General features: G+C 42.7%; 2 protein-coding genes across 4 annotated transcripts in view; both read right to left on the reverse strand.

Moving 5' to 3' along the window:
* Positions 1–6,066, reverse strand: part of gtf2a1l (general transcription factor IIA, 1-like) — a 52,491-nt gene extending 46,425 nt beyond the window's left edge. The window contains exons 1-10 of one of the 3 annotated variants that reach the window (XR_016116961.1): positions 5,184–6,066; positions 4,694–4,795; positions 4,503–4,641; positions 4,335–4,384; positions 3,959–4,052; positions 3,182–3,438; positions 2,921–3,073; positions 1,649–1,885; positions 1,156–1,245; positions 968–1,071 (exon numbers count right to left, since the gene is read on the reverse strand). Coding sequence is in view for 1 of the 3 variants with exons in the window: in XM_089012577.1 (XP_088868703.1) it covers positions 964–1,071; positions 1,156–1,245; positions 1,649–1,885; positions 2,921–3,073; positions 3,182–3,438; positions 3,959–4,052; positions 4,335–4,384; positions 4,503–4,626; positions 4,694–4,795; positions 5,184–5,210 (1,242 nt within the window). In the remaining 2 variants the exon portion in view is untranslated. Of the gene's footprint in view, positions 1–510; positions 1,072–1,155; positions 1,246–1,648; positions 1,886–2,920; positions 3,074–3,181; positions 3,439–3,958; positions 4,053–4,334; positions 4,385–4,502; positions 4,642–4,693 lie in introns of those variants that run through there. The other 2 variants (XM_089012577.1, XR_016116962.1) reach the window with 2 other exon arrangements.
* Positions 6,067–6,394: 328 nt separating this feature from the next.
* Positions 6,395–22,565, reverse strand: ston1 (stonin 1). Its single transcript, XM_089012574.1, has 5 exons — positions 22,428–22,565; positions 17,560–19,478; positions 16,450–16,652; positions 13,494–16,152; positions 6,395–6,825 (listed from the first exon to the last, which is right to left on the reverse strand). Exons 2-4 carry the CDS (start codon positions 19,415–19,417, stop codon positions 16,087–16,089), a joined length of 2,127 nt encoding a protein of 708 aa, XP_088868700.1. The 5' UTR covers positions 19,418–19,478; positions 22,428–22,565; the 3' UTR covers positions 6,395–6,825; positions 13,494–16,086.
* Positions 22,566–24,455: the final 1,890 nt, after the last annotated feature.

The raw sequence follows: 24,455 nt of genomic DNA on the forward strand, positions 1-24,455 counted from the left end.
TTTTTTCAGAAGAATTGTCTGAGTTAAATATATTCTCATATCATTTTATTAAATTCAGATTCATTGAACCCTGAGGGGTTTGTAGACTGTTCAGGATGTACTGCAATTACATAGAAAATGTTTTTGGTTTAGAAAAAAAACTAAAAAAAGGGGGGAGGTTAATCATTCCTTAGTGGACAGCCTTCAGCTGCTCTTTTTGCACACTGAACGTCAATAAATGTGCAGGGGATGTACTCCACTTACTGCATCGACCTTTACTCAACACACTGCGGCATGTGTTGCATTGTCCAACACTTGCCACACGGACTGCTATAAAAACTGAGGCCTATTGTATGCAATATGCTCCGCCAATGTGCCATTTATGTGTATAAACATATTGGAATTTTTTTGTCATAGTAAATCTTCAAAAGAAAAAAACTGCAAGATTAGAACCAACAGACTCCAAAGATTAAAGCATCAAATCCCGGCTCATTTTTTAGAGAAAGTCATCATGACAACCATAAATCCCAATTTGAGGTTTATTGACACAACATTTGGTTTGACACAACATGGTAAATGCATTTGAGGAAAAATTAAAACAAGCAATACACATTGGTAACCCAATAAAGGTGTGTACTTTAAACCAAATCATGTTTTACTTAACTAGAAATTCTTGACACAAAATAAATTCACACATTGTGAAATCAAATTGCATTTACAACCCAACAAGTCATTTTATGTGGTGAGTCTTCTTTTAATTGCTCTGATGGCCATAAAATAGAAGTGTCTATTTTTGCATCATGTCCTGGGTATCAATTTCCATTTCCCACACTGTCCATCATAAATTAGCATTCCCTGTGATTAATTTGGTAACCAGTTCAATGTCACGTCACACCCAAAATCAACAGGGATAAGCTGCCCTGACCTGCCACAACCCGAGTGAGGTCAATCAGAACAGAAGGCGGATAGATGTGAAGCAATGCATTACCATTCTGCTTCTCCAATGGCTTTCGAGAATACATAATCCCTGCCAGCGTAAGACATGACTCCATCTTTCAAATGGAACTTCCAGCGATTTTTACTGCGGTGAATCTGCAAACCGATGGAGAACCAAAGCGTTGCAATGTTCAGAATCAAAGCTCAGAAACTTCATTTACTTAAAAGACGTGAACGTACTTTGTCATATTGGCAAACAACGACGTTCTCTGAGTCAAAGAGATCTGGGATGTCTTGCTCAAACACATCGTCACCGGAATTCAACGGATCCTGTTGAACACAGTGACTTTCAAATCAAAATCTAATTCGCCATCTTTTTTTTTATTCATTCAATGATCACAGGATTAGGTACGCCGTCACACTATTAAAACCCCAAATACTAAGAAATCAATGGTTTCGTAATTTTCCTGCAACTTCGTCAGGATTTTTTTTAATTAATTTTGTTTTGGTTTCACCTCAGTGCATGTGCCACCTCATGACGAAATATGGTGGACGATAGATGTGTACTTTCAGCTTTATCTTGTTTACTAGCTCAACTGTATAAAAATGGAAAAAGAAACAATTACAGTCATGGTTTGATGAGGCATGTTAGCAGGCTAATTAGGAAGCTACAGTCCATCACCTGCAAACTAAAGCTTCCAGGAGGATAAGTCTTGGAAAATAGAATCCATACCTCATCTTCCACTTGTTCAAGCTCCTCAGCCGCTTCACTGTCACTACTGGAGGAGCTGCTGTTCCCATCACTGCTCACCCCACCTTCCTGTAGAGCCATGAGGGCCTCTGCATTGATCATACCCAGGAAATCATTCTCCTCCAGTGGCACGTCTTCCTCTTCCAAATCCGAATTGTCTGCCGCACCATCCAGCTGGACAATGTCTGACAGCGCATTGTAGTTGTAGTCCAGGTCCAGCTTGTAGATATCAGATATGATAGGCAAAAAGAAATGATTTAGAGAAAATGGAGATGAAACGTGAAAAAAAATGCAACATTGAGGAAAAGTAATAGCTAATTTTGTTTAGCATCATCCGTGGATCCTAACAAATATTAGGCCCCCAAACTTAATAAATAGATCATTGTGGCATGACAATATACCAGGAATGCCCAATCAATGTGCCATGAGAGTATTTATCCGATTTCACTACATGTGTCCGAAAATGATCTACTGCACTACTACCACTACTACACTAATCCTCATGGGGACAAGCAGCTTGGATAATATATGCTCATCTATTGAGGCCGGTAATATTTTTGACAGGCAGAACAATTAACTACTGCTTCATTCGGTTGCAGAATGGTCAACCTCCATGTCAAACTTTAATAATACTTACAGCCAGTCACATGTTTGGATTGGATTGGATATTGGATTGGATATGCATTTATTAGTCTCACAGTGGAGAAATTTACATTTCACAGCAGCAAAGTGATGAAAGGAATGAAAGTAGAAAAACGAAATACATGAGCTGCTGGAAATGGAATGGAATGGAATGGAGCTGGCATATGATTTTTCTAATGTGAAACTTGTCTTGGTTCAAAAAAGGTTGGGAAACATGTCATAGATAACTAACTATGAATTTGTCTGTGTAAGCTCTCAGTCGTACAGGAGTGGTCCATCGATGAGGTTTCTTCAGCCGTCATCTGTACAAATTTGAAGGTTTCGGGCATTTCGCCTCCTATCCAAGAGGCTTCGTCAGCGAACTAAAAAAAAAGTTGTTTTTTTTAGTTCGCTGACGAAGCCTCTTCATCAGAAACCTTCAAATCTGTACAGATGACGGCTGAAGAAACCTTCTCATCGACTAACTATGAATTCCAAACTAATATGGAACAAAATACATGAACTTAAAAAATGTGAATCGGTTATTCAAAAAGTGTGTGATTGCTTCTTGTTCAATAAAATTATTCCAACTCTCAACCGTAACCCTAATCTAATTCGCTCGATTGAAATTACCCCAAAAACAGGCTGGTCGTAAAATTTGGCGTGAGCTAAATTTCTCGCTCTTGCCGCTTTTTCTCGCTCTTCTTCAATGACCTCTTTGAGGATGTCATCAATGTCACTGCTCTTAAACTGAGGGGTGTCCGTCAAAACCTCTTCATTGCCAATCTGGAAGTCAAACAGGTGAGTGGAATTTTACACAAAAATCCAGATTCTTTGGATTCAACTCTCTCTACTCTTACACAGCATATAATCTGACTCTGGTGATGTTTATACCTCAAATTGTGGATGCTCAGGCAGCGGGTCTTGCCGAGAAAATCTGCTATCCTGACCAGGGAGTGAAATAGGATCAAGTGGTGACAACGAGTCGACAGGGGTCGGCTTGACAGGGGTCGGCAAAGGCTCGCAAGGAAGTCTTTTTTCTGTAGGCTGTAATGAAGCCAGTGGAGGAACAGGAGGTTCTATTCTCTCCGTTTGCTGACCTGCTGGAGCCTGAGTGACTAAAACAGGAACGTTGACCTTGTAAAGTTGACCTTTGAGCAACAAAAACAGAGATTAGTCAGACCAAACAGCTCAGCAGAAATGAACACAATCTGTAACAGGTTCCTGGCTACCTATGTTTGGATTTAAGTTGTTTTTTTCCATGACATTGGCAATCCAATCATTAGACCTTCGCTAACTAATGTTTTAGGTAGAATTTTAAATTTTCATAAAAAATTAAATTGCTTTACAGTACACTAAAGCTAGTTTTTAAGAAACAATTAACAAAAATGAATGGACAAGGCTTGGGAGTTTTAGCGATGACAAATTGCTTTATTGTCGATGCGGTAAAAAAAAAAAAAAAAAACAATTAACTTCAGACGACATATTTTGCACATATTCCTCATCACATTTAAAATGTGTAGTTTTTATAGATCTTGCGTGAAAGACCTTACAAATATGAGTTTCGCAAGAATTTGGGCTATCATTGCTTTAGTGTAAATTTGGGGTGAACTTCAGGGATAAACAACTGTTCATTTGAAGGGTAGGATATTATAGAGTGACAGCTCATACCAGTAGCCGTTTGTAGAGTGACTCCAGCAGGTATCTGCACAGGGTAGGATAAACTAGCCGGAAGTGAAAAGGTCGCAAGGTTCTCAGAGTTGTTCTGCAATTAAATGTTAAGTACAGTTTATTGTAAAAAATATATGGGATCATTATAGTGCATTTATTGGCTGTTGTGCCAGCATTTTTTGCAGTCAATAAAAACACTCACAGCCTTATGAAGAAATGAATTGTGGTACTAACCATAATTTAGGCAACTGGAATCACAGGCAGCAGCACAACATAATAAATTTGCTCATGTAATATTTACTGCACATGAATTCTGGAATTACAGTACCCATATGATGTTCAGTTCTCTATTATTATTATCATATACATTACTTGCCTGGACAGAGAAAGTGGGAATATTCTGATTTGTGGGGATCATGACAGGAGCTATAAGTCATCAAAAAATAGTCAATACAACAAAATTCACATTCCTGCATCAAAGCTTTAATTCCATCAGGGGTATTTTAATGATAACTCAAACAAAGATTCAACATCTTGTTGCTACCTGGGTGTTCTCCATCACTGCGGCTGTAGTTGGGCGGAAGCTGCAGCACAAAGTTTGGAGAGTCGCTGTTGTTCTTCCTGAGGTCGTCCATAGCTTTGGACTCAATCATCTTTTTCTCCCAAAGCTGCACAGTAGAAGGCTAAGAGATTGACTAATTTGTCAAATGAGTCAAATCTGCATTGAAGACATACATGTCGTAAATCATCCAGGACGCAGTCTTCAAGGCCCTCGTCCAAGAACAGCTCTCTCATACTCTCAATCACGTCGTCAATTATTGACAGATAGAGCTTCACCTGCAATCATTGATCAGAAAAATCTAACACATAAGACAGGGCATATCACTTGTGAGAATGTGCAATTCGTTCTTTTAAAAGGAATTCACAGGTCTGAGCCTCAAATTGAACAAATTAAGCTAGTTTGATCTCAGCCTAAATTTGTGATTATTAGTATTGTCATTACTATTATTATTAGTATTGTCATTACTTATTCTTCGAGGCCATAATGCATTACATGCTAAACTACGGTACTTTGAATTTGCTATTATCTTGGTAAAAAATACCGAAAATTAAATTAAACGAATGCCTGCATAGCATGCCTTGGACACTGAATGTAGATGACCACTCAATTTTTACAAGTAATACTGGTCATAGTGAAAATGTTGCTGGATAATTCAGCTCTTACCACCACTGGACCTGAGTTGGTCAGCATGCTTGAAGGTAAAATAAATAGGAGCAGCACACTTTCATCAGAATTAATGCATTGCGCGTTAGCATCCAGGTGATCGTAATCAGCCTGCAATTTCCTTGTTTGCGTTTACTTGAAATGCCACCGTAGAAATAAAGTGGGCTGTTAAAATTTGCACCTTCATAAAATTACTAAATTATCTGATCCTGCAGATCCTATCGAGTTTGAATTAACACGCTCTGCCTTTTGATTTGCGAGAGTGCAAATCATAATTTGAAGTGAAAACAGCAATATAGAGAATTCAGAATCAGAAAGTCTTTAAATTGTTAGTCCGAAAATGGGGACATTTGCAACAGTGTTAAGATTTGCTGTAGAGGCAGCCTCGTGTTGAATTCAATTGATGGAGGGGTATATTTTATGGAATCAACATTTCAGTACCATACTTCCAAAGACGTGGTTTCATTTCTGTCAAAACGTGTTCAACAACTTGTGACAGTGGACATGAAGTTTTTCTTTTTTCACCTTTTGTTTTGTGTCTGCTGGAATTTTGCGAGACACCCACTGAGAAATTTTCTTATAGCGGGGAGCCAAGGCTTTGCCAGTAGGTCACTGAAAGTGCCGTGGCGACGGTTGTCACAAACACTAAACCTGGTAACACTTTGACCTCATGATATTATTATCACGCAGAGCGTGTACACAAGATTGGCCGCTTGCAGAATACACAACTGAATTATTTGTGGAAGTAAGGTTGTGCAAAACCTAGATAGAATGTGGAGGGCTCCGTTTTGCTTCACATGTCCCAAGAGCAAAAGGCATCATTTTGTTGACAAGAATGAAACGTCCATCCATCCATTTTTGGACCAGCTTTATCCTCACAAGTTGGGGGGGGGGGGGGGGGGGGGGGGGGGTCTGGAACATTCCCCAGCCATATACGCAGGGGACACCCTGAACCAGTTGCCAGCCAATGGCATATAATGAAATGTGTGCACACGAATGAATAGAGTTAGTTAACGGAGACACAAAAGAATCATGAGTCATGAAAGTTTATTTCTCATTTCAGAATCAGAAAACCTTTAATCGTCCCACAACGGGGAAATTTTACTTTGGTAGGAGAGGATTTCGGTAGCATATGTGACGGGTGTCACAACAGTGACTGTCTTCATCTCCACGATGCTGCTGTATTAATGAAGACGAGACGCGTGGATGTGTCTTTTTATTTCTTTTATTTCTGCAACACAGTATGGCAGAAGGGATGGGTGAAGTCGCATGGGTTTCGTCTTGTGATTAACCTGAATCTCCTCGAGATTGTTCTCAAATGCAAAACATTCTAGATAACAAAACAGAATTAACAACGTGTGATCGTATAGTGGTTATTTACAGAAAAAGAGAATACAACACAAGTTCACTGTTATTTACAAGATGTCCCTGAACGCATCATGGGCGGAGACTCGGCAGAACACGCGGTGCGCTTGTAATGGCTGGCGCACAGTTCAACCAGCCACGGACACTCACGGGCAAATGAAACACGACACAAGAAACTAAATATTGTTCAATAAAAACGAAATGAAACAATTATTACCTGCAACACAGTATGGCAGAAGGGATGGGTGAAGTCGCATGGGTTTCGTCTTGTGATTAACTGCGCAATAGAAAAGCACTATGAAGCTAAGTTCCACTCGACAAAACGTGAAGTAAATAATGACACAAAAAGTAATCTGGACTCGAAATGAATAAGGGAACTAATTAGATAACACTAGACAGTACAAAAGGGGAAACAAAATAAGATATTGTCATGAAAATGCGCGTTAATCAAGACCAACAGAAAATTGCGACTCACCCTGAATCTCCTCGAGATTGTTCTGGAAACTATGGGCGGGACATAGTGCCACACTGTGCGCCGTTGCGTCACTTCCTTCATAATTTAATAATCTAAGTGCACAACTCCGTTACATACACCCCCCTTAAATTATGCAGAAGTGAGGCAACATACACACGGAAGACAACAGAAAGACCAACAGGCACAATAGACAAGGTTATCGGGCAAGGATGTACGAGGAAGTCAATCATAGGAATTCTTCTTTCAGAAGTGTGAAGGAATAGGGTGGTTCAAAACCCATCCTATCACAGACTAGTAGAAATGCCATTTACATTTCACAAAACAGCACATAACTACACCCGTTACTGAGAAGCCATAAAGATAATGGCGACAATTGGCACACAGCACAAACCCCCAAAAAAAATCAAATGGTCATATTAAACCCACATTAATGTTGGCATCCCGACTCTCTGATAGGACATTTCACATATCAGCCTGTCAGGTGGTTTAACTGTCCTACCACATCTCGTGAAATTGATGGGGCCCTGTGTGTCTTGTGGTTGTGTGCAAATTACCGCCTCAAGTTCAGTCTCATCTGGGGGTGAGTCAGGGGTTGAGCGTGCTATGTCAAACACCGGGTCTGTGGAAAGTTCAGTCTGTGTGTGGATATCATGGCCTGCTGACAGACTTCTCTCACTGACATCCCCTCGACATGCATCGGCGGAATCATGCTCTGAAGAGAAGTGCTCATGTTCCTCTGTCTGAGCTGGAGACTGCATGACCCAGTTCTCAGTGCGCAGCTGAGTGTCCTCCTGATCATCAGGGACTGAGCTTTTGTCACTCCCACAATGTGCGTCCATCTCTGACCCCTCTGAACACGAACCAGGCTCCACCTGCCCCGAGAATGTCAAGAAGTCAACCGGGAGCAGTAAGTTCCTGTGTACGACCTTCTCTCTGCCTGTGGCATCATCTCGGATCCTGTACACATTGATCAACGGCTTCACAGACACCACGTCATAAGGGGTTGACTCCCAACGATCCGCAACCTTCCGCTTGCCCTTCTCGCCTCGATTGGCTAGTAGCACCTTGTCACCAACAGCCAATGGCGACCCCTTGACTTTGCGGTTGTAGATCTGGGCGTGGCGGGTCTGTTCCTTGGCTGCATGCTGTTGAGCAATTTGCACGGCTTCAGAAAGGTCTCTCTTCAAGGTGCTCACAAACTCATTGTGACTGACAACATTGGCGTTCTCCAAGACATGATGGAACATGATGTCAATGGGCAAGCGAGGGACACGTCCAAACATCAAATAGAATGGCGCAAAGCCCGTCGTCTCATGTACTGTGCAGTTGTAGCAGAAAGTCAACATATTCAACATTTGTGGCCATTTGGACCTAGACTTTGGGGGAAGTGTTCTGATCATCCCTCCAAGGGTCCGGTTGAATCTTTCTGCGATGCCATTACCCATGGGATGATACGGTGTTGTGTGGGACTTATGCACCCCTGCCATCTCAAGAAGATCCTTGATGAGTCTACTCTCAAAGTTGGCTCCCTGATCCGAATGGATCCTTTTGGGGAACCCATAAATGCAGAAGAACTTGTCCCACAGGCAGCGGGCAACTTGCTTTGCTGATTGGTTCCTGCAGGGGAAGGCGAGAGCCAACTTTGAGAAGTGGTCGGTGACGACGAGGACATCGGTGGTTTTCTTGTCGCCGGACTCTGCTGTCCAAAAATCAATGCATACCAGTTCCATTGGAGCCGAAGTGCGGATGTTCTCCAGGGGTGCCCGGGCGTCTGGCTCGGGAGTCTTACCCAAGATGCACCTCTGGCACTGCCTTACATGTTTTGTAATGTCTTTCTCCATCCCTGTCCAAAAGAACCGTTCACTAGCCAAGGAGAGTGTCCGAGAACAGCCCTGATGACCAGCCGCGTCATGCACACCATGTAGGACTTGGTGTTTCAGAGACCCAGGTATGACGAACTGAAAGACTCTTCTGTTCATGTGGCGATCTTTCCTTACTCTGTAAAGAGTCCCGTCACGAACTTTCAGCTTCTTCCAGTGCCTCAGCAACAAAAGAACACAGCTCGTCTCAGCTGCTCTTTCATGTTTGGTAGGTCTCATATGTCGCTGCACATAGAACATGACTCGGCTGACTGTTGAATCTTGGTGCTGCAGGTCACGTAACTGACTATGGGGAATGACAATGGAAGGGTCTTCTTCAGGTAGCTGTAGTGACAATGGGGTTGCTCCAGGGAGTCGAGAGGTCCCGCCAGTCTGATGGACGTCTAAAACTGCAGACACCTCCTGCGCATCAATTGCACTTCCAGAAGACTGATCAGGAGCTTCTCCCTGGGAAACTTCTCCATCATGATCACCAGCCATGTGGACAGCCTGACAGTTGGTGGTGAAACGGAAAGCATCCTGTACAGTCTCATTCACGACCCCTTGGACTCCATTGAGTAGGTATTGGTAGGGTTCTTTCACCAGGCGATGGCTCACGCAAGACTGAACGAAGGGTTCTCGACTCAGTGCATCAGCCACTATGTTCTTGGGCCCTGGGACGTACTTCAAGTCAAAGTCATATGCTGCCAGCTTCGACACCCACCTCTGCTCGCAGGCATCTAGTTTGGGCTTCGTCAGGATATATGTCAAGGGGTTGTTGTCAGACCATGCAGTAAAATGTCTGCCTTTTAGCCAGTGGGAAAACTTGTCACATACGGCCCACTTTAAAGCAAGAAATTCGAGCCGATGTGCAGGGTAGTTCAATTGGGCTCGTGACAGCGTTTTACTCGCAAATGCCACTGGTCTCGCAACCTTGTCATCAGGCTGAAGCTGGGAGAGGACAGCTCCAATGCCGTCAAACGATGCATCGACTGCCAGGATGAAAGGTTTCTCAAAGTCAGGGTGGGCCAACGTTACACTGTTTGACAGATCGTGCTTCAGAGTCTCGAAGGCAGTTTGACATTCAGTGGTCCAGTCCGCCGGTGTCAACTTCACATGACTTGATGCATCCGATGTGGGTTTCGACCTGCGTCTGGCCTTACCACGGGTTTTCTGGCCTGAAAGGAGCTTGAAAAGGGGCTTGGCCTTGATGGAGCAGTCCTCAATGAAGTGCTGATAATACAACACCATTCCCAAGAAAGATCTAATTTTCTTCTGCGAGGGAGTGAGGCCATCACTGTCCATTAGGTCTGGTACCTGTACACTGTTTATCGCTTCCACCTTTTCAGGGTCTGTCCGTACCCCTGACTCTGAGACAACATGGCCAAGGAACTTCACAGATCTCCGAAGAAAGTGACACTTCTTCGGAGCAAGCCTCAGATTATGGTTCTTCAAGCGGGAGAAAACCATCTCCAATCGCTCAAGCGCAATCTCTTCTGTCGGACCAAAGACCATGAGATCGTCAAGATAGCACAGGAGGCTGGTGAAGTTCTTGTCCCCGAAAATGGAAAGCATCATCCGCATGAATGTAGCCGGGCTGTTCGAAAGGCCTTGTGGCATCCGGTTATATTCATGTAGGCCAAATGGGGACGAGAAGGCGGTGTACTTCTTATGGTCCTCAAACAGGGGCACATTATAAAATCCCGAGGTGAGGTCCATGGTGGAGAAGAAGACATTTCCTCCAAGTGCGGCAAGAGCGTCAGCCTGATGGGGCAATGGGTGAGCATCGCGCTGTGTCCTCGCATTTAGCCATCTGAAATCCGTGCAGATGCGCAACTCCCCATTCTTCTTCCACACTAAGACCAATGGAGATGCATATTCACTCGTGGATTTCCGAATAATGCCTTTTTCTTCCATCTCATTGAGAGTCATTCTCAGCTTTTCATATTGACTTGGTGGCACTCTTCGATAAGGCAGGCGGAATGGTCTCTCATCCACGAGGTGTATCTTGTGCACAAATTCAGAGGCCTCTCCACAGTCCATCCTGTTCCGTGAAAATACTGCTTCATATCTCTCAATGAGTTGGAAAAGTCTGTCCCTCCACGTATCGGAGACAGCACATGCATCCAAGTCCAGATCATGTAGTCCAAGCTTGTCCAGTGCTATTTTGATGTCTTCTTTGGACCTTGGCCTTGCGGTGGCATTCTGAACAGATTGGGACATAATTTGGATGTTGTCAGGTTCAGACAAGTCTTCTGTCGCAATGCAGGGAAATACATCTGCCAGCTTTGTGTTTCTTCTCAACACCACTTTTTCAGTCGAGGGGTTGATGACCCTCACTGGGAGCCATCCATCGCCCCACATCGGTGTGATAATCCGGCCAACCAGAATCTTCCTGGATCTGCACCTTGCTTGAGTTGGTTCAACTATGACCGTGCTGCCAACTGACATTGGCGCGCAGGCGGGAAGCTTAGCCCAAACAAGATGTTCACTCTCTGGTTGCAACATCACACATTGCTGCAACTTCAGCGTGCCAACTTTGTCAGGAATCGTTCCACCCCTCCATTTCTCTGTGTTGGAAAGCAGTGAGAAAAAGTGGTGGGAGTCATCATCAATCGAACTACCGGGCTCTGACATGAGCCGCCAATAGCCTTCAGTCTTCCGCATCAGGTGAAGGATTTTCTTAATGGCATTGCTGCCAAGAATTATGTCGTCGGTTTGTCCAGGCACCACAAACATGGGCACAGCTAGCTTGCAATTGTACACGATTATTTCCAAATCACATATGGCCGAAGGCGTCACCTGATGACCACCACATCCTACAATGACAACGTCATCTGCAGAGTAACGTTTGATGTTAGGGTTGCACACTAACAATCGTGCCATAGCCGACTCACTCAATGTGCAACCAGTAGAGCCGCTGTCAATCATTGCGGTCAGGGAAATGCCTGCGACAGTGGCAGTGGTGTAGAACAAGCTATCTGACTTCAGGACCTTGTGTGTGCCTTGGAAGATAACAGTCTTCTCCGTGGGGACACTGGAAGTGAGGGACTCTAATATCGAATCAAGATCATCTGTCGAACTGTTGGGAGGGTCATGAACTTCATCCGCATCATACTCCCTTGGATGCGGAGACATTAGTTTCCCGACAGTAGTGATCTTGTGGGCTGCACTTGTGTGGGGCAGTTGCGTCTGGAGTGATCAGGTGAAAAGCACAGAAAACAAAGTCTTTTTTCGCGGCAGTGAATAAGCGCAGAATGGTCAGCGCTAGCACAGACAGCACATGGTAGCTTATTCAAACCGTCCACCATTGGAAGCCTTGACTTGCGTCTACCAGAGGCAGAGGGATTGTTAGCTCCTTGCAGCAAAACTCTTTCCAGCATGGAAATGACACGCTCAAGATTTGCGGAGTCGGGTGGCCTGGCTGAGTGGGATATTTTATCGTTGTCCTGACATGCTGTATTCTGAAGCATTTCACTTTTATTTACATGAATGGGTTGACTGTTCGCCGCAGCTGGAGTGGCAGTCCTGGGACTCATTTCTGTCTGGTACTCATCCAGGATGGCTTGGACCTCAACTGCCGACCATTTATCCACTGTTTTTGACCTAAATGTCATGGAAAGATCTTTGGATGGACAATTTTTAATAAACATCCGTGTTACGTCGAGGGAAGAACAGTCGAAATCTCTGCCCTGTTCTTTGAGACGATTGGTGGCAACTTCAGCTGCGTTGTTAAGCCTCAACCAGTAGTCATATGGGGCCTCCTTATCCCTGGGCAGCGTGGTGTAAAAGTCTGCTAGAGGGAGAGGTGAACAAGGGGCAGTAGAAAAATGCTTGCGAAGAAGGCTATAGATGGCATTTGGGTTCTGGGTTACATCAACTCCACTGTTTCTTGTGCTAACCTTGACAACATCTTTAGCTCTACCGCTGATGTTCATGAGGATTTCCTCTGCCTGATGCTCAGGAGCTACTTTTGCTCTCCTTATGTAGTTCCTCATTAGGTCTTCCCACTCATCTACATTCATTTGATCAGTGTGGTCACCCTTGAAAGTCGGGGGTTCACGAACTTTCCTGTGCGGTAGTATCAGAACTTGTGATGAGTCAAGACTTTGTGTTGTTGTGTCAATGGGCGTGTCATGTGGGAATGAGGTGTTATGCATGGGGACGTTATGTGTTGGGCTGAGATGTGCAACAATGCTGTCTGCCAGCTGCTGGCCAATGTGTCTAATTATGTCGCTCATCTGACCAACTACGTCAGGTGACTGAGGTAAGGGATCTGTCACTGGTGTGTCAGGAGTCTGTGCGCTCGTCTGAGATGTACTACACCGGGTCTGGGAAGGAACTCTGTCCCCACTAACATAAGTGGCCTCAGCTAGAACCTGCCCATTCCCCTCTACTACATCACTCTGGATGGGACTCCACACCTGTAACCTGGTCGGGATGCCTCTACCTCTACCAATACACTTATTAAACGGTGTGCTAAATGTCCCTTGGAAGGAGCTCATTCTCAAACTTCACAAAAAAAACTTACAGGAAAAAAAAGAAGCACAACAATTGCAAAACAGCAGCTCAGACAATCAACACACAATTTAAAGAACGGGGTCGACACACCGTCCACCGAGTGATGGGATGAAGACACTGTGCAGCATCGCGGTCCCGGTCCGAAGTGGAGAGTCACTTGTGATCGACGGGTCACGGCACCAATGTGACGGGTGTCACAACAGTGACTGTCTTCATCTCCACGATGCTGCTGTATTAATGAAGACGAGACGCGTGGATGTGTCTTTTTATTTCTTTTATTTCTGCAACACAGTATGGCAGAAGGGATGGGTGAAGTCGCATGGGTTTCGTCTTGTGATTAACCTGAATCTCCTCGAGATTGTTCTCAAATGCAAAACATTCTAGATAACAAAACAGAATTAACAACGTGTGATCGTATAGTGGTTATTTACAGAAAAAGAGAATACAACACAAGTTCACTGTTATTTACAAGATGTCCCTGAACGCATCATGGGCGGAGACTCGGCAGAACACGCGGTGCGCTTGTAATGGCTGGCGCACAGTTCAACCAGCCACGGACACTCACGGGCAAATGAAACACGACACAAGAAACTAAATATTGTTCAATAAAAACGAAATGAAACAATTATTACCTGCAACACAGTATGGCAGAAGGGATGGGTGAAGTCGCATGGGTTTCGTCTTGTGATTAACTGCGCAATAGAAAAGCACTATGAAGCTAAGTTCCACTCGACAAAACGTGAAGTAAATAATGACACAAAAAGTAATCTGGACTCGAAATGAATAAGGGAACTAATTAGATAACACTAGACAGTACAAAAGGGGAAACAAAATAAGATATTGTCATGAAAATGCGCGTTAATCAAGACCAACAGAAAATTGCGACTCACCCTGAATCTCCTCGAGATTGTTCTGGAAACTATGGGCGGGACATAGTGCCACACTGTGCGCCGTTGCGTCACTTCCTTCATAATTTAATAATCTAAGTGCACAACTCCGTTACACATATATTGATTATCAGTCTTCACTGAAGGCCTTTGAGTTCACTGTGACCAGGATGAATCGTCAAGTAATAAACAAAGGATTTTATTCAATGAAAATACATTCCTCCAGAATTTAAACTTGATAAAGGCTTAGAGGCCAACAGCTTTTAGGCAGCACAAGGGGTGAGATGGTTTTAATGCAGAAAAAAAATTAAGACAATGAGTGAGAGTCTTGGCTTTCTGTAGCAGCAAGTTGAATGCAAAGACATATGATGCATAATTGATAACACTATTTGCCAATTGCCTGTGTCAACACGCTTTCACTGTGGAATCATTTGACAGCTTTTAAGAGCAATGTAAAAAATACCGTATATGTTATTCATCACTGCCACTAAAATGCATTTGAGTTGAATCAAACTACTAAGTACAGTGATACCTTGGCTTGCAACCTTAATTGGTTCCCAGACAGTGTGTAAGGCGAAAAGTGTGTATGCCAAAAATTAATTTCCCATGGGAAACCATTAAAATGAGAATAATCCGTTCCCAGCTCCCGATAAAACATAATTTTCTACCTTCTAATTTTCTAAGCCTTAAAAATACACAACATATACCTTATTTTATGTATAATAAATGTGCTATGGTATTATAATTAAAGAAATAAACTGTACTATATAATAAAGTTGTTTTATTTACCTTTGTGATGGTCTTGATGGAATGGAGTGGCCGGATTCAACAGCATTAAACACTTGATGAGGAACGTAACCTTCTTCTTTCACCATCTTGAGGAATGATCCCTTGTAGGTGCTTTCTCTGTGATAATTTTATCTAGTTCCTTATCAATTGTGTTCTGTTTAGCTGGGTTGATAGCTTTTCGCATCATGTGTACAGATGGCTTGTGTGGGTTGTTTGTGGAGCCTGATTGATGGCATATTTTAACCTTGCAGTCTACACTCTGCCTTTTAACTATCAAAGTTGAAACAAAGTCGGCTGCCATTTTGTTACAAGAACGGGCTCGGGCTCACTCATTGAGGCAGCTCCGTGTACGAAAAAAGTTCGTATGCCAAGGTAAAGTTCGTATGCCAAGGTGAAATTTTCATAAATTTAACGTTCGTAAGCCGAAATGGTCATAGGCCAAGGGGTTCGTAAACCACTGTACTCCAAATTACAAAAAGAAGTGGCTGGTTGTGTTATTGAAGCTATGTCACTCTTCCACAAGTGGTTTAGATTGACATATATTTTGATGTCAAGCATTACTGATATTCTAGTGCAAGTTAATGTGCTTACTTGTCAGTTGAACAATGCAGAATGAATGAGATGCTTCGAGAAGGGGCCATATCTTTGAATACACGAACCAGAATAAAGTCAAGTGTGCGACACGAGGCATAATTGCCAATCCAATTGAAATCTACTTATCGCAAACAGAAAAATAATGCTCATTAAAATCTCAGCCTGCCATTTATTTCGGCTTAAAATGAATCTGAAGAGCAGTGCACATGACACAAATGCAAGCCTCCAGACAGTTCATATACATGTTATTTTACTTTTACCCATTACATGTAAAGTGCAAGTGTTAGGATAATTAGGCGTACAATCTTATAGGACTGAACCTTCATGGCCAATACTGGTAGTATCAAGCGATGTGAAATTCAGACGAGTATTATGCAGAAAGTCCCTTGCAATCCATCTCAATTTTTTTAACATCACTGTGTCATACAACCGGATTCTTTCGTTGACTCTGTTTCAATCAATTTCTTCTCCACCTCCACCTGAAAAAAAAACACATAGGTATGATGCGAATGTTCCAAAGGCAAGGCAGCCTTTTTTAAAGAGTGCTTTCAAACACAAGCTGAGTATTGTATTGGTAAGTCAATAAATTACGCCCACAGCAATGACAAATCAAAAATAATTTATTGGACCATTCGTGAATGGTAACGGTTAAAACATTGGAAGCAAAATAAAGATTCCACCAAAACAAAAGGGTGTAACCTTGATTTATTAATCGAGAGGTGCATCTGAAAACTCTTCTCCATATAGTTCACCGTGCGACTACCGAAGAATCTTACCTGACAATGATAGCGTGTCCAGCTGGTCACATGCTTCAATGGCTGGATGTCATTGACGGTGCCGAGTGATTTCACCGTAGTCTGTGACACGACGGCGCCCATTATCTCACATTCTATTGTGATAAAAGGATACCAGTCGCTTGGGATTTCCTGATCAGATCCCAGCTCGAGCTTGCAGGAGAATGAATGAGGGTGGTCGATTGCTGCAGGCAAACAAACAAGGTCAGGCATACACTACTCCGATAAACCAGCAAATATATTGTCGCTTTCCAATGAAATCATGTCCTGTTACTCAAACTGTTGACTGTTTTGTTTTCATTCAAAATGGGAAAAAGAAATAAACAATTTGTTCTTCTCCATATCAAATGTTTCATCCAAACGTTCGGAAAGGGTTCATATACTGTATTATCCGGTGTGTAAGGCACACCCAAAAGCCGTCATTTTCTTCAAAATCCTTCCCTGCGCCTTATACGCAGGTGCGCCCTATATGTGAAGTAATTAAGCCATAACAAGTCTTGCAACTACTGTCGGCAGCCAGCGACTCCATTTCCCTCTGTAGAAGAAGTAGTATGTAACCCGAGCCGTTACTGTAGTGCCTTATACTGTAATATGGCGTGCCTTATACTAGGAAAACTTTGATATATTTATATATTATATTTGGAAAATGTTTTTCATTCATTGAAGGTGCGCCCAATAGTCTGGAGCGCCATATATAGTTCGAAAATACACCATTTATTGGAGGTGCGCCTTATACGCCGGTGCATCTTATACACAGGAAAATACTGTATGTCTATGAAATACAATGAAAGGCTAAGTGGAGTAGACGTTGTGGTCATTTATGTCAGTTACGTCTGTGTCAGTTTATGTCAGTTAGTTAGGGATTTTTACTCTTAGCAGAATGGCCAGATTCATGTACCCCACAAAAAGAGAACATCGACATTTAACTGAAATGTCTTTTAAAATAATAATAATAATAATAATAATAATAATAATAATAATAATAATAATAATAATCAAAAAGCACCAGTAAAGCATACAATATAAGTGTTGTTGAAATTAATCATTTCATTTGGTGGATGCACGGCTTAGTAAAGATTGTCTATGTGTTACCTGTATTCTTTGCCGGGAGCCTGTCAATCTTCCACATGACAGCAGAATAGACATTTTCGTATTTGACGCTGCCGACTGACACCTGCATGACAGGCTGCGACTGTGCAGTGCTGAAGGAGCCCAAGCAGGCATTTCTGTTCATACGGGCCTTCAACGATCTCTGGCGTAGCAAGGCCGCTGTTTGTGTCATTTTGACCCAGTCCCCCGGTACCGGTATTCGAACTTCTATGTTCTCACATAGTGGATACGCGTCCGATACCCCGATGGCGGGGAGGAATGTTCCCGACATATTAAGAAAGGCCTGAAGCTCAACATAAGCCCCTTGAACAGTGACGACAGATTTTATAGAGAAAGGAATTTCTGTGCAACCCAAAAACATCGTCTTGTACCGCATCAGCTCCACCCTGCAAGCATCAGGGGGACAGAACTTTATCAGTCGAGACATCTGAAACTCTGTTTCATTGACACACTTGTGTAAGGAATAGTCTTTGATCTCCATCCAGAGCTCATTGCCTTCTTCAGATCCATAGCTCGCATTTGAATGCAACAAGCCTAAGTCGTTTAGGGCAAGAAAGCAATCGCCGACTCCATTAAGGAAAGCGAGGCAGTGAATCTGGGTGAAGGCAGTCCGCTCCAAGACTCCTCCAAACTTATCTTGTTGTACCCAGATGTGGTCAGTGACCTGCAGGGACAGCTCCTGTTCCTCGTAATTACGTCTGGGCTGGTGGAGCATAGGCAGCTTGAAGATTTCCTCTTCCATGGAAACCACCAGGTCTTCCATGTCTTTGTGTACAGTGGAGCCAAACTTGAGCAGTTGTTCGACTTCTGCTTCATGATTCACCTCCAGTTTGGGGTGGTAGCGTTTCTTTTCCGTATAAGTGAAATGTTCAACTTTCACTGTGAGGACTTTGCGGGGTTCACTGTAATTTTCAACCTTGAGGTCCGAGAGCCGACACTGAGGCAGTAGCTGGAACTCTTTGAATGGCTTTTCAAGCCCTTTCTCATAGTACATCTGAAGTACACCTCCGGGCAACAAGCGGAGGTAGATGGGTCCCCATTGTCTTGAGGACATGCGATTCTTTTTTTCTGGAATCCTGAGCATCACAGGCCAACCATCTCTTCTGTGGCTACGAAACATCCCTCGGGGGACAAACTCAGAGGGCCCTTCGCTTATAACTTCACCTTTTGAACAGAGTTCCATCTCATCTCTTTTGTGTCTTTCTGTCTTTCCGCTGTTGTCCGATTCTGCTCGGAGGCCTTCAATTTTGTTGCAAATGAACAGAGTGTTCTGGAGGTGATTGGGTGGTGGCTCGTTGCCATCTTTGGTCCGTATAAAGAAACGCGGTAGGTTGTTTTCGGGTTCAGAGTCTGAGGAGGAACTGTCCGCATCAATGCTGTGTGCACAGCTGTCCCAAAAAGGGTTAAAATGTCCAGAGTTCCCCTTGAAAGTGGGGAAGGGGTTTGGTCCATTTGAGCTTAGTCTCAGGGATTCTGGTGCAGGAGATGGAAGAGAAGTGGGAGATGCACTGGTGAAACTCTGGAAGAAGTTGCTTTCCTCCCTGGAGTTAGAGCGAAATGGAGATATTACTCTTGAAACGCCACCCACGGGGGTGAGAAGCGGTGTGTGACTCGAAACACATGGACCTCCGCTGACACTTGACTGGTTTGGAGGAGATTCCAATGAGTTGTTGAAGCTCCAGGAAGTGTCTCTGATAGGAGGAAGCACTAATTTGAGACCATTAGGGCGGGGTAGTGCTTCTTTGATACACCCTGGTGACTGTCTGGGTTTCTGTGGGGAGGAAAGTACTGCGTTGTCATCTTCAAATGTAACCCAGTTCGAGTTATTGGTGGAACACATGGCTGATGGCCCTTCAAAGTAAAAGCTCTGTCTTTATTTTACTGCACAGAGAAATGTGCATCTGCAAGAGAGGAAATTAAAGGAAATAATTAGAAAATCACATATGAGACTAAATGGAAATCATCAAGTATCTTGAACAGCTTTACAAGAGAGCGCAAGTCAAGTACATGCATTGAAATAAAATGCAGATTGCAAATGCCAGCGCATTTGCACACATAGAAGCATCAAATGACAAAGGTATTTTGTGACATTAACCAAGTTAAGTCTGGGGCTCTCACTGTGCCGCACAGTGATATTTTCGTAGTGAGGTGCATGTCCGTTCTCAGATTGCCTTGGTGCACTCCAACATTGCTTTTAAAATAAAGTAATAGCTTTGCATTCAGATGACTCCATCTTGGTCGTTCAGCTTGAATGTAGATGAGCACAAAGATGTGCACGTTCTCCTTTATCAAACTTGTGAACAACATATCAAACTGGTGAACAACATAGCCAATAAACACCAGCATTTTACAGATTACACCAGTGTGTCGTTTGCCCCTGGAAATCACAAACATTTAAAATCCATTTAAAGAAGACCAGCGCGTAAATCTGCCCCCGTGACCCAACCTGGATGGATGGAAGAAAATGCATGGATAGTCAGAAAGAATGCAAATAAATTTGGCTATAAACAAACAGAAAAATGTGTTTTTTTTACATGAGTTCATCTCTTCCAGTAGATCTCACTGTTTCTTCTCAGAACTTGTGTTCACAAATATAACTACAAATAAGGAGCTACTTATTTTTTTGGAGAACAAAAAAAAAATCCATAAATTCCTTTGGGACAACCAGCCATGCACACAGGAAATGGCAATATGCTCACTTTTGTCTGGCCATACAACAAATACTGCCTAAAAGCAGCTTGGAAAAAAACATACCCACGAACCTATTGCAAACACAGTTACAGATAAAACGCAAAATATTTCTGAGTCATATCAGTCATATCAACAAGCCAAAACACATAACAGACAGCCAGACAGATCCGAGTGAGTCAAGCAGGTTGTAAATGGCATTTTTTTGCACAAGGCCACCCTATTTTTGATATCAATCATCAAAGGTGGTTGGTAAAAACTAAGAGCATCATGTGCTGATTGGTGAGTAATTCCAACATGTTCAATCATGTGGTAAGTTAAACCAAGCGTGTGAAATATGACGAGTTCAAGTAAGTGGAAAAATGATTCCATGATAAAAACAAACGAACAAAAAAGCTTGGGAAAGAACAACCATATTAGACTTGCATTTGATGGATATTGATGTGACCACAATCGCTGTAATCAAGTGAAGAGCTGAGAACGTGATGACCCATTTCCAGAATCAAAGTGTTGACTCATCAGTCAGCGAGCAGAAGAGAAACTGATGGGCAGCACACACAGGAAACACAACGTGAAACAAGTCTTTTTTAAGTCAGTTTCATTCCCGTGGTCCACAGTTCTTTCCCATCCGCTCAATAAAAAGTGGAAAACTAAAACGTTGAGAATCGCAGTCATTTAAATGTTAAATATTTCGAAGAGCTGTATAAAAGCAGATTTGCCTTTAGAACGCAACCACATAGCTGCCTCAGGCAGAAATCTGGTAGTGCTGCAGCAACCCTAAATAAATCAAAGCCCCCTACCCAAAATGTATTTATGTCCCTTTTTTAACAAAAGCTAGGGATTAGTTAAAATATGTTGAGACTGATAAAACAGTACTGAATTGAAAACCAATACTTTCACAACAAAAGTACAGTACTCCTCCTCTTGTCTCAAAAATGGTTTGGTCCACCCCATCACATTCACATCTTCACCAAGAGCCCTGGGCAGGGATGGTATCTTCCAATCATATGAAATAGTGTGAGTGAACAGGATTGACCGCCTTAAATATGGATGTAATATTTAACTCCTCTTCTTTTCCTCTCGGCTTTTCCCTTCAAGGGGTAGCCACAGTGAATCAGTGTCCTCCATCTTTCCGGGCTTGGGACCGGCACAATAAGACACTGGCCTATGTAACATATTTCTTAATTTATACCACTCAAAATCAACATGCAATTAAGATTACCAGACCTATTTTTGCAGAATTAATCACATAAGGCTGTTCATGTTGTTAGAAACTATTTGACATTTTTTCAGGAAGGAGATATTACAGGCAGTCAAAGAGTACATATGTCTTAACTGAATTCCTATGAGACAAGCCCATTTTTGAATTGTGAAATAAATTGATGTCTCTTATGATGTCCTGTCGCATGTGTGCGTGCGCGTGTGTGTTGAATGACACAACATGATGCGCCCCTCTCCCCATGCCACCATTGTCGGATGTGCTTTCCGTGCCAAAGCACACCTAACCTTCTGGTTCTAGAATCGTCCCTGTATACATTACAGTTAAGCCGTTTGGGATGCCGCAATCGGAGAACTCCATGAACTATATCGCGCATTGGCCAAGCACCATGTTGAACAAAGTTTCATTTAAGAAGGTTGACTTACTATGGTAAACTAAAGAATTAAGAATGCTCACTGTGCAGGTGTACCCATTGAGAGCACACACCGTGTTTACCTTTTGAAGTTAAACAAACAAACAAACTGAGGGGCCAAAATGTCCGTCTCTTTATCTTGGAAGGAGCAACTGCAAATGTCAGGACTGGCTTGGAAAAAAACACAGGACTATGTACAGGCGTCCCTGCACGATAAACCCAAGCCACTGAGACCCACGATCTGACGCCTGGACACTGTCTCGCGAACACGCAGGCCGCTCCGGGTTCGCTGCATAAGTGCCTTTGTTTTGACTTCAGTCAACTTTTCAGCGTTTTCATTCACAATCGTCACACGCTTTTCAACAGCAGACACCACTGACCCAAAACACTACGTAGTTACGACTGACAACAATCATCGCAAAAACATTAGCACAACTTTTACTAAAATCTCAGTGCACTGGAACGTCGCACCAACTATCAAAACTCCAATGAAAATAACCACGAATGGGCCTGAAGGCGAAACAAACTTACACCCGTTGAGGTCATCACTTCAAGTTTGATGGACGCGTATGTTGGCAGGATTGTTGATTCTCTTCAAAATGGCAGAGAGTGAATCCCGAGAGTGTTAACGGTGACGGTCTTCCGACAGGACACCGCAGGAAGGAAAAGAGCCGCGCTGCGTTCAGGGAATATGGGAAAGGACACGCCTCAACTTCCCCATATTTGAGCCGTTACGCCCGAAATTGAACTGAGCTGAAAATGATTAAACTCGTCATAGCATATACCTCATGATATTATTGCATATCCACAACAAATTAATAGTACCAGATTTTCAAATTGTGAAGACACTGCAACTTTAGACAATAAGCAAAGTCTATTTGCTTTGGCAGCCACATATGCAGTACAGGAACATGTATACTGTACTCTATACAGAAACCGAAAAGCTTCAAGGTCAGTGGTGGCAATAGAAAGAGAAAGATGACTTTAGATCATTGTTTCCATACCTCAAATGCATTGAAACATCTTAAATCACTGATGGTAATTTCTGTAGTACTGCATTGGTGCACACTGTGTGAGTGTATAGTTCCCCCAAAGTCAGCTGAGATAACCTCCAGCTCCCTAAACAGGATAAAACGAATAGAAATTGGGTGGATGCAGTGACGTGCGGTGAGGTTCATGGCTGGTGAGGCACTGACGTCATCACAGTCAGATTTACAAACATGAACTCCACAAAGTAGCTTATTCACCATTTGATTGGCAACAGTGAACGTGTTTTGTTTAAAATGTCATGTCAGCATTCAGTCACAATCTGTAGCATAGAAAGAAGAATTAAAAAAAATGTTATTGTGTTAACTTTACTTATAAATGAAGTCCAGTGAATAAAGTCCTCCTTGATTAGTCCTGTTCCGACTGTATGTTTTGCGTCTTTTGTGCTGAGAATGACCGCTCCACTGATGCTGTAGTAGGTGGAACAGTGAGCACGAGCTGGAGCAACTTTGTCGCTTCAGGAATAGTTTCAATGAGATCCTTCTTGGCCAAAAAGCTGAGACAGTCCGGTGTTGGTCTTCCTTTAATTATTATCTACTGCTTCTATTGAAAGTCCAGTTTAGAAAATTCTTTCAATTTAGATATGTAATCCACCATTCTGAAAATAAAGCCAGGCAACACGAAAAAAATGACTGGATGGTTGCACTTAACTTGCTGTTTACTGCAGCTTGCTGTCACTAATTTTATTATTCTGCAGCCGAAGAGTCGCAAGAAGAATCTCTAATCACCAGCGCCCCCTGTCGTGAGGCAGGAGAACTGTGTGCCTCACCTGAAGTTTTGATAAAAATAAAATAAACACTGTAGTACAGTGTTTTTAATGTACAGTGACTGTACATTATATTTATTATATACACCAGCTAAACTGTAGAAATGTAGTTCATATACTAAAAGCTTTTGAATACTTTAATAGCGCTTTCATAGCGATATGCAGAGGGACAGCAATGTGGTCTCATTGCAGAGCAAGCCAGCAGTTAGGATAGTGATTGCGCAATCCATGGTGAGGCTCAGCCGGCTGCTGCCTCACCACTCGTCTCCACTTAGTATTTGAACGTTAAATGTGAAAATTCAGCGATTTTGAAAAAAAATCAAAAAAATGTGAAGTTAAATGGAAAAGAACGTTAAAGTACAAATCACTAAATAAATACAACTGTTTAATTTATTTTGTCATTTGATATTTCCATGATGACAGGTGAGGCATAGCCTCACATGCCTCCCCTGACTGCACGTCACTGGGTGGATGCATATATTAGAATAACAAAAACGAAAGAGTATCTTTACACGCTTACTGGTTAATCACGAGTTGGCCTTGAATGCTTAGTTGCATTCCTTTTGGAAATGATTGCATGAAATGAGTTTGCTATGCACTTTCAACCCAAAGACATTGAAAGATCAAAGCCGTTGAATACTGTGCCCTTGAATATTGTGAGATTAAGCGGGTGTCAACTAGCACTAAGAGAACATGCAAACTCCACACAGGAAGGCCAGAGCTGAGATTCAACAGCAGAACTGCAG

The sequence above is a fragment of the Hippocampus bargibanti genome, linkage group LG13 (assembly GCF_051943395.1).
Source record: "Hippocampus bargibanti isolate YZ-2025 linkage group LG13, ASM5194339v1, whole genome shotgun sequence".
Taxonomy (NCBI): domain Eukaryota; kingdom Metazoa; phylum Chordata; class Actinopteri; order Syngnathiformes; family Syngnathidae; genus Hippocampus; species Hippocampus bargibanti.

Coding starts and splice junctions, on each gene's coding strand:
- ston1 (XM_089012574.1), bottom strand. CDS start 19,417: ATGTGTTCCACCAATAACTCGAACTGGGTTACATTTGAAGATGACAAC. Junction 16,653..17,559: donor GCTCCCGGCAAAGAATACAG/GTAACACATAGA, acceptor GTTTGCCTGCAG/CAATCGACCACCCTCATTCA. Junction 16,153..16,449: donor GGACACGCTATCATTGTCAG/GTAAGATTCTTC, acceptor TTTTTTTTTCAG/GTGGAGGTGGAGAAGAAATT.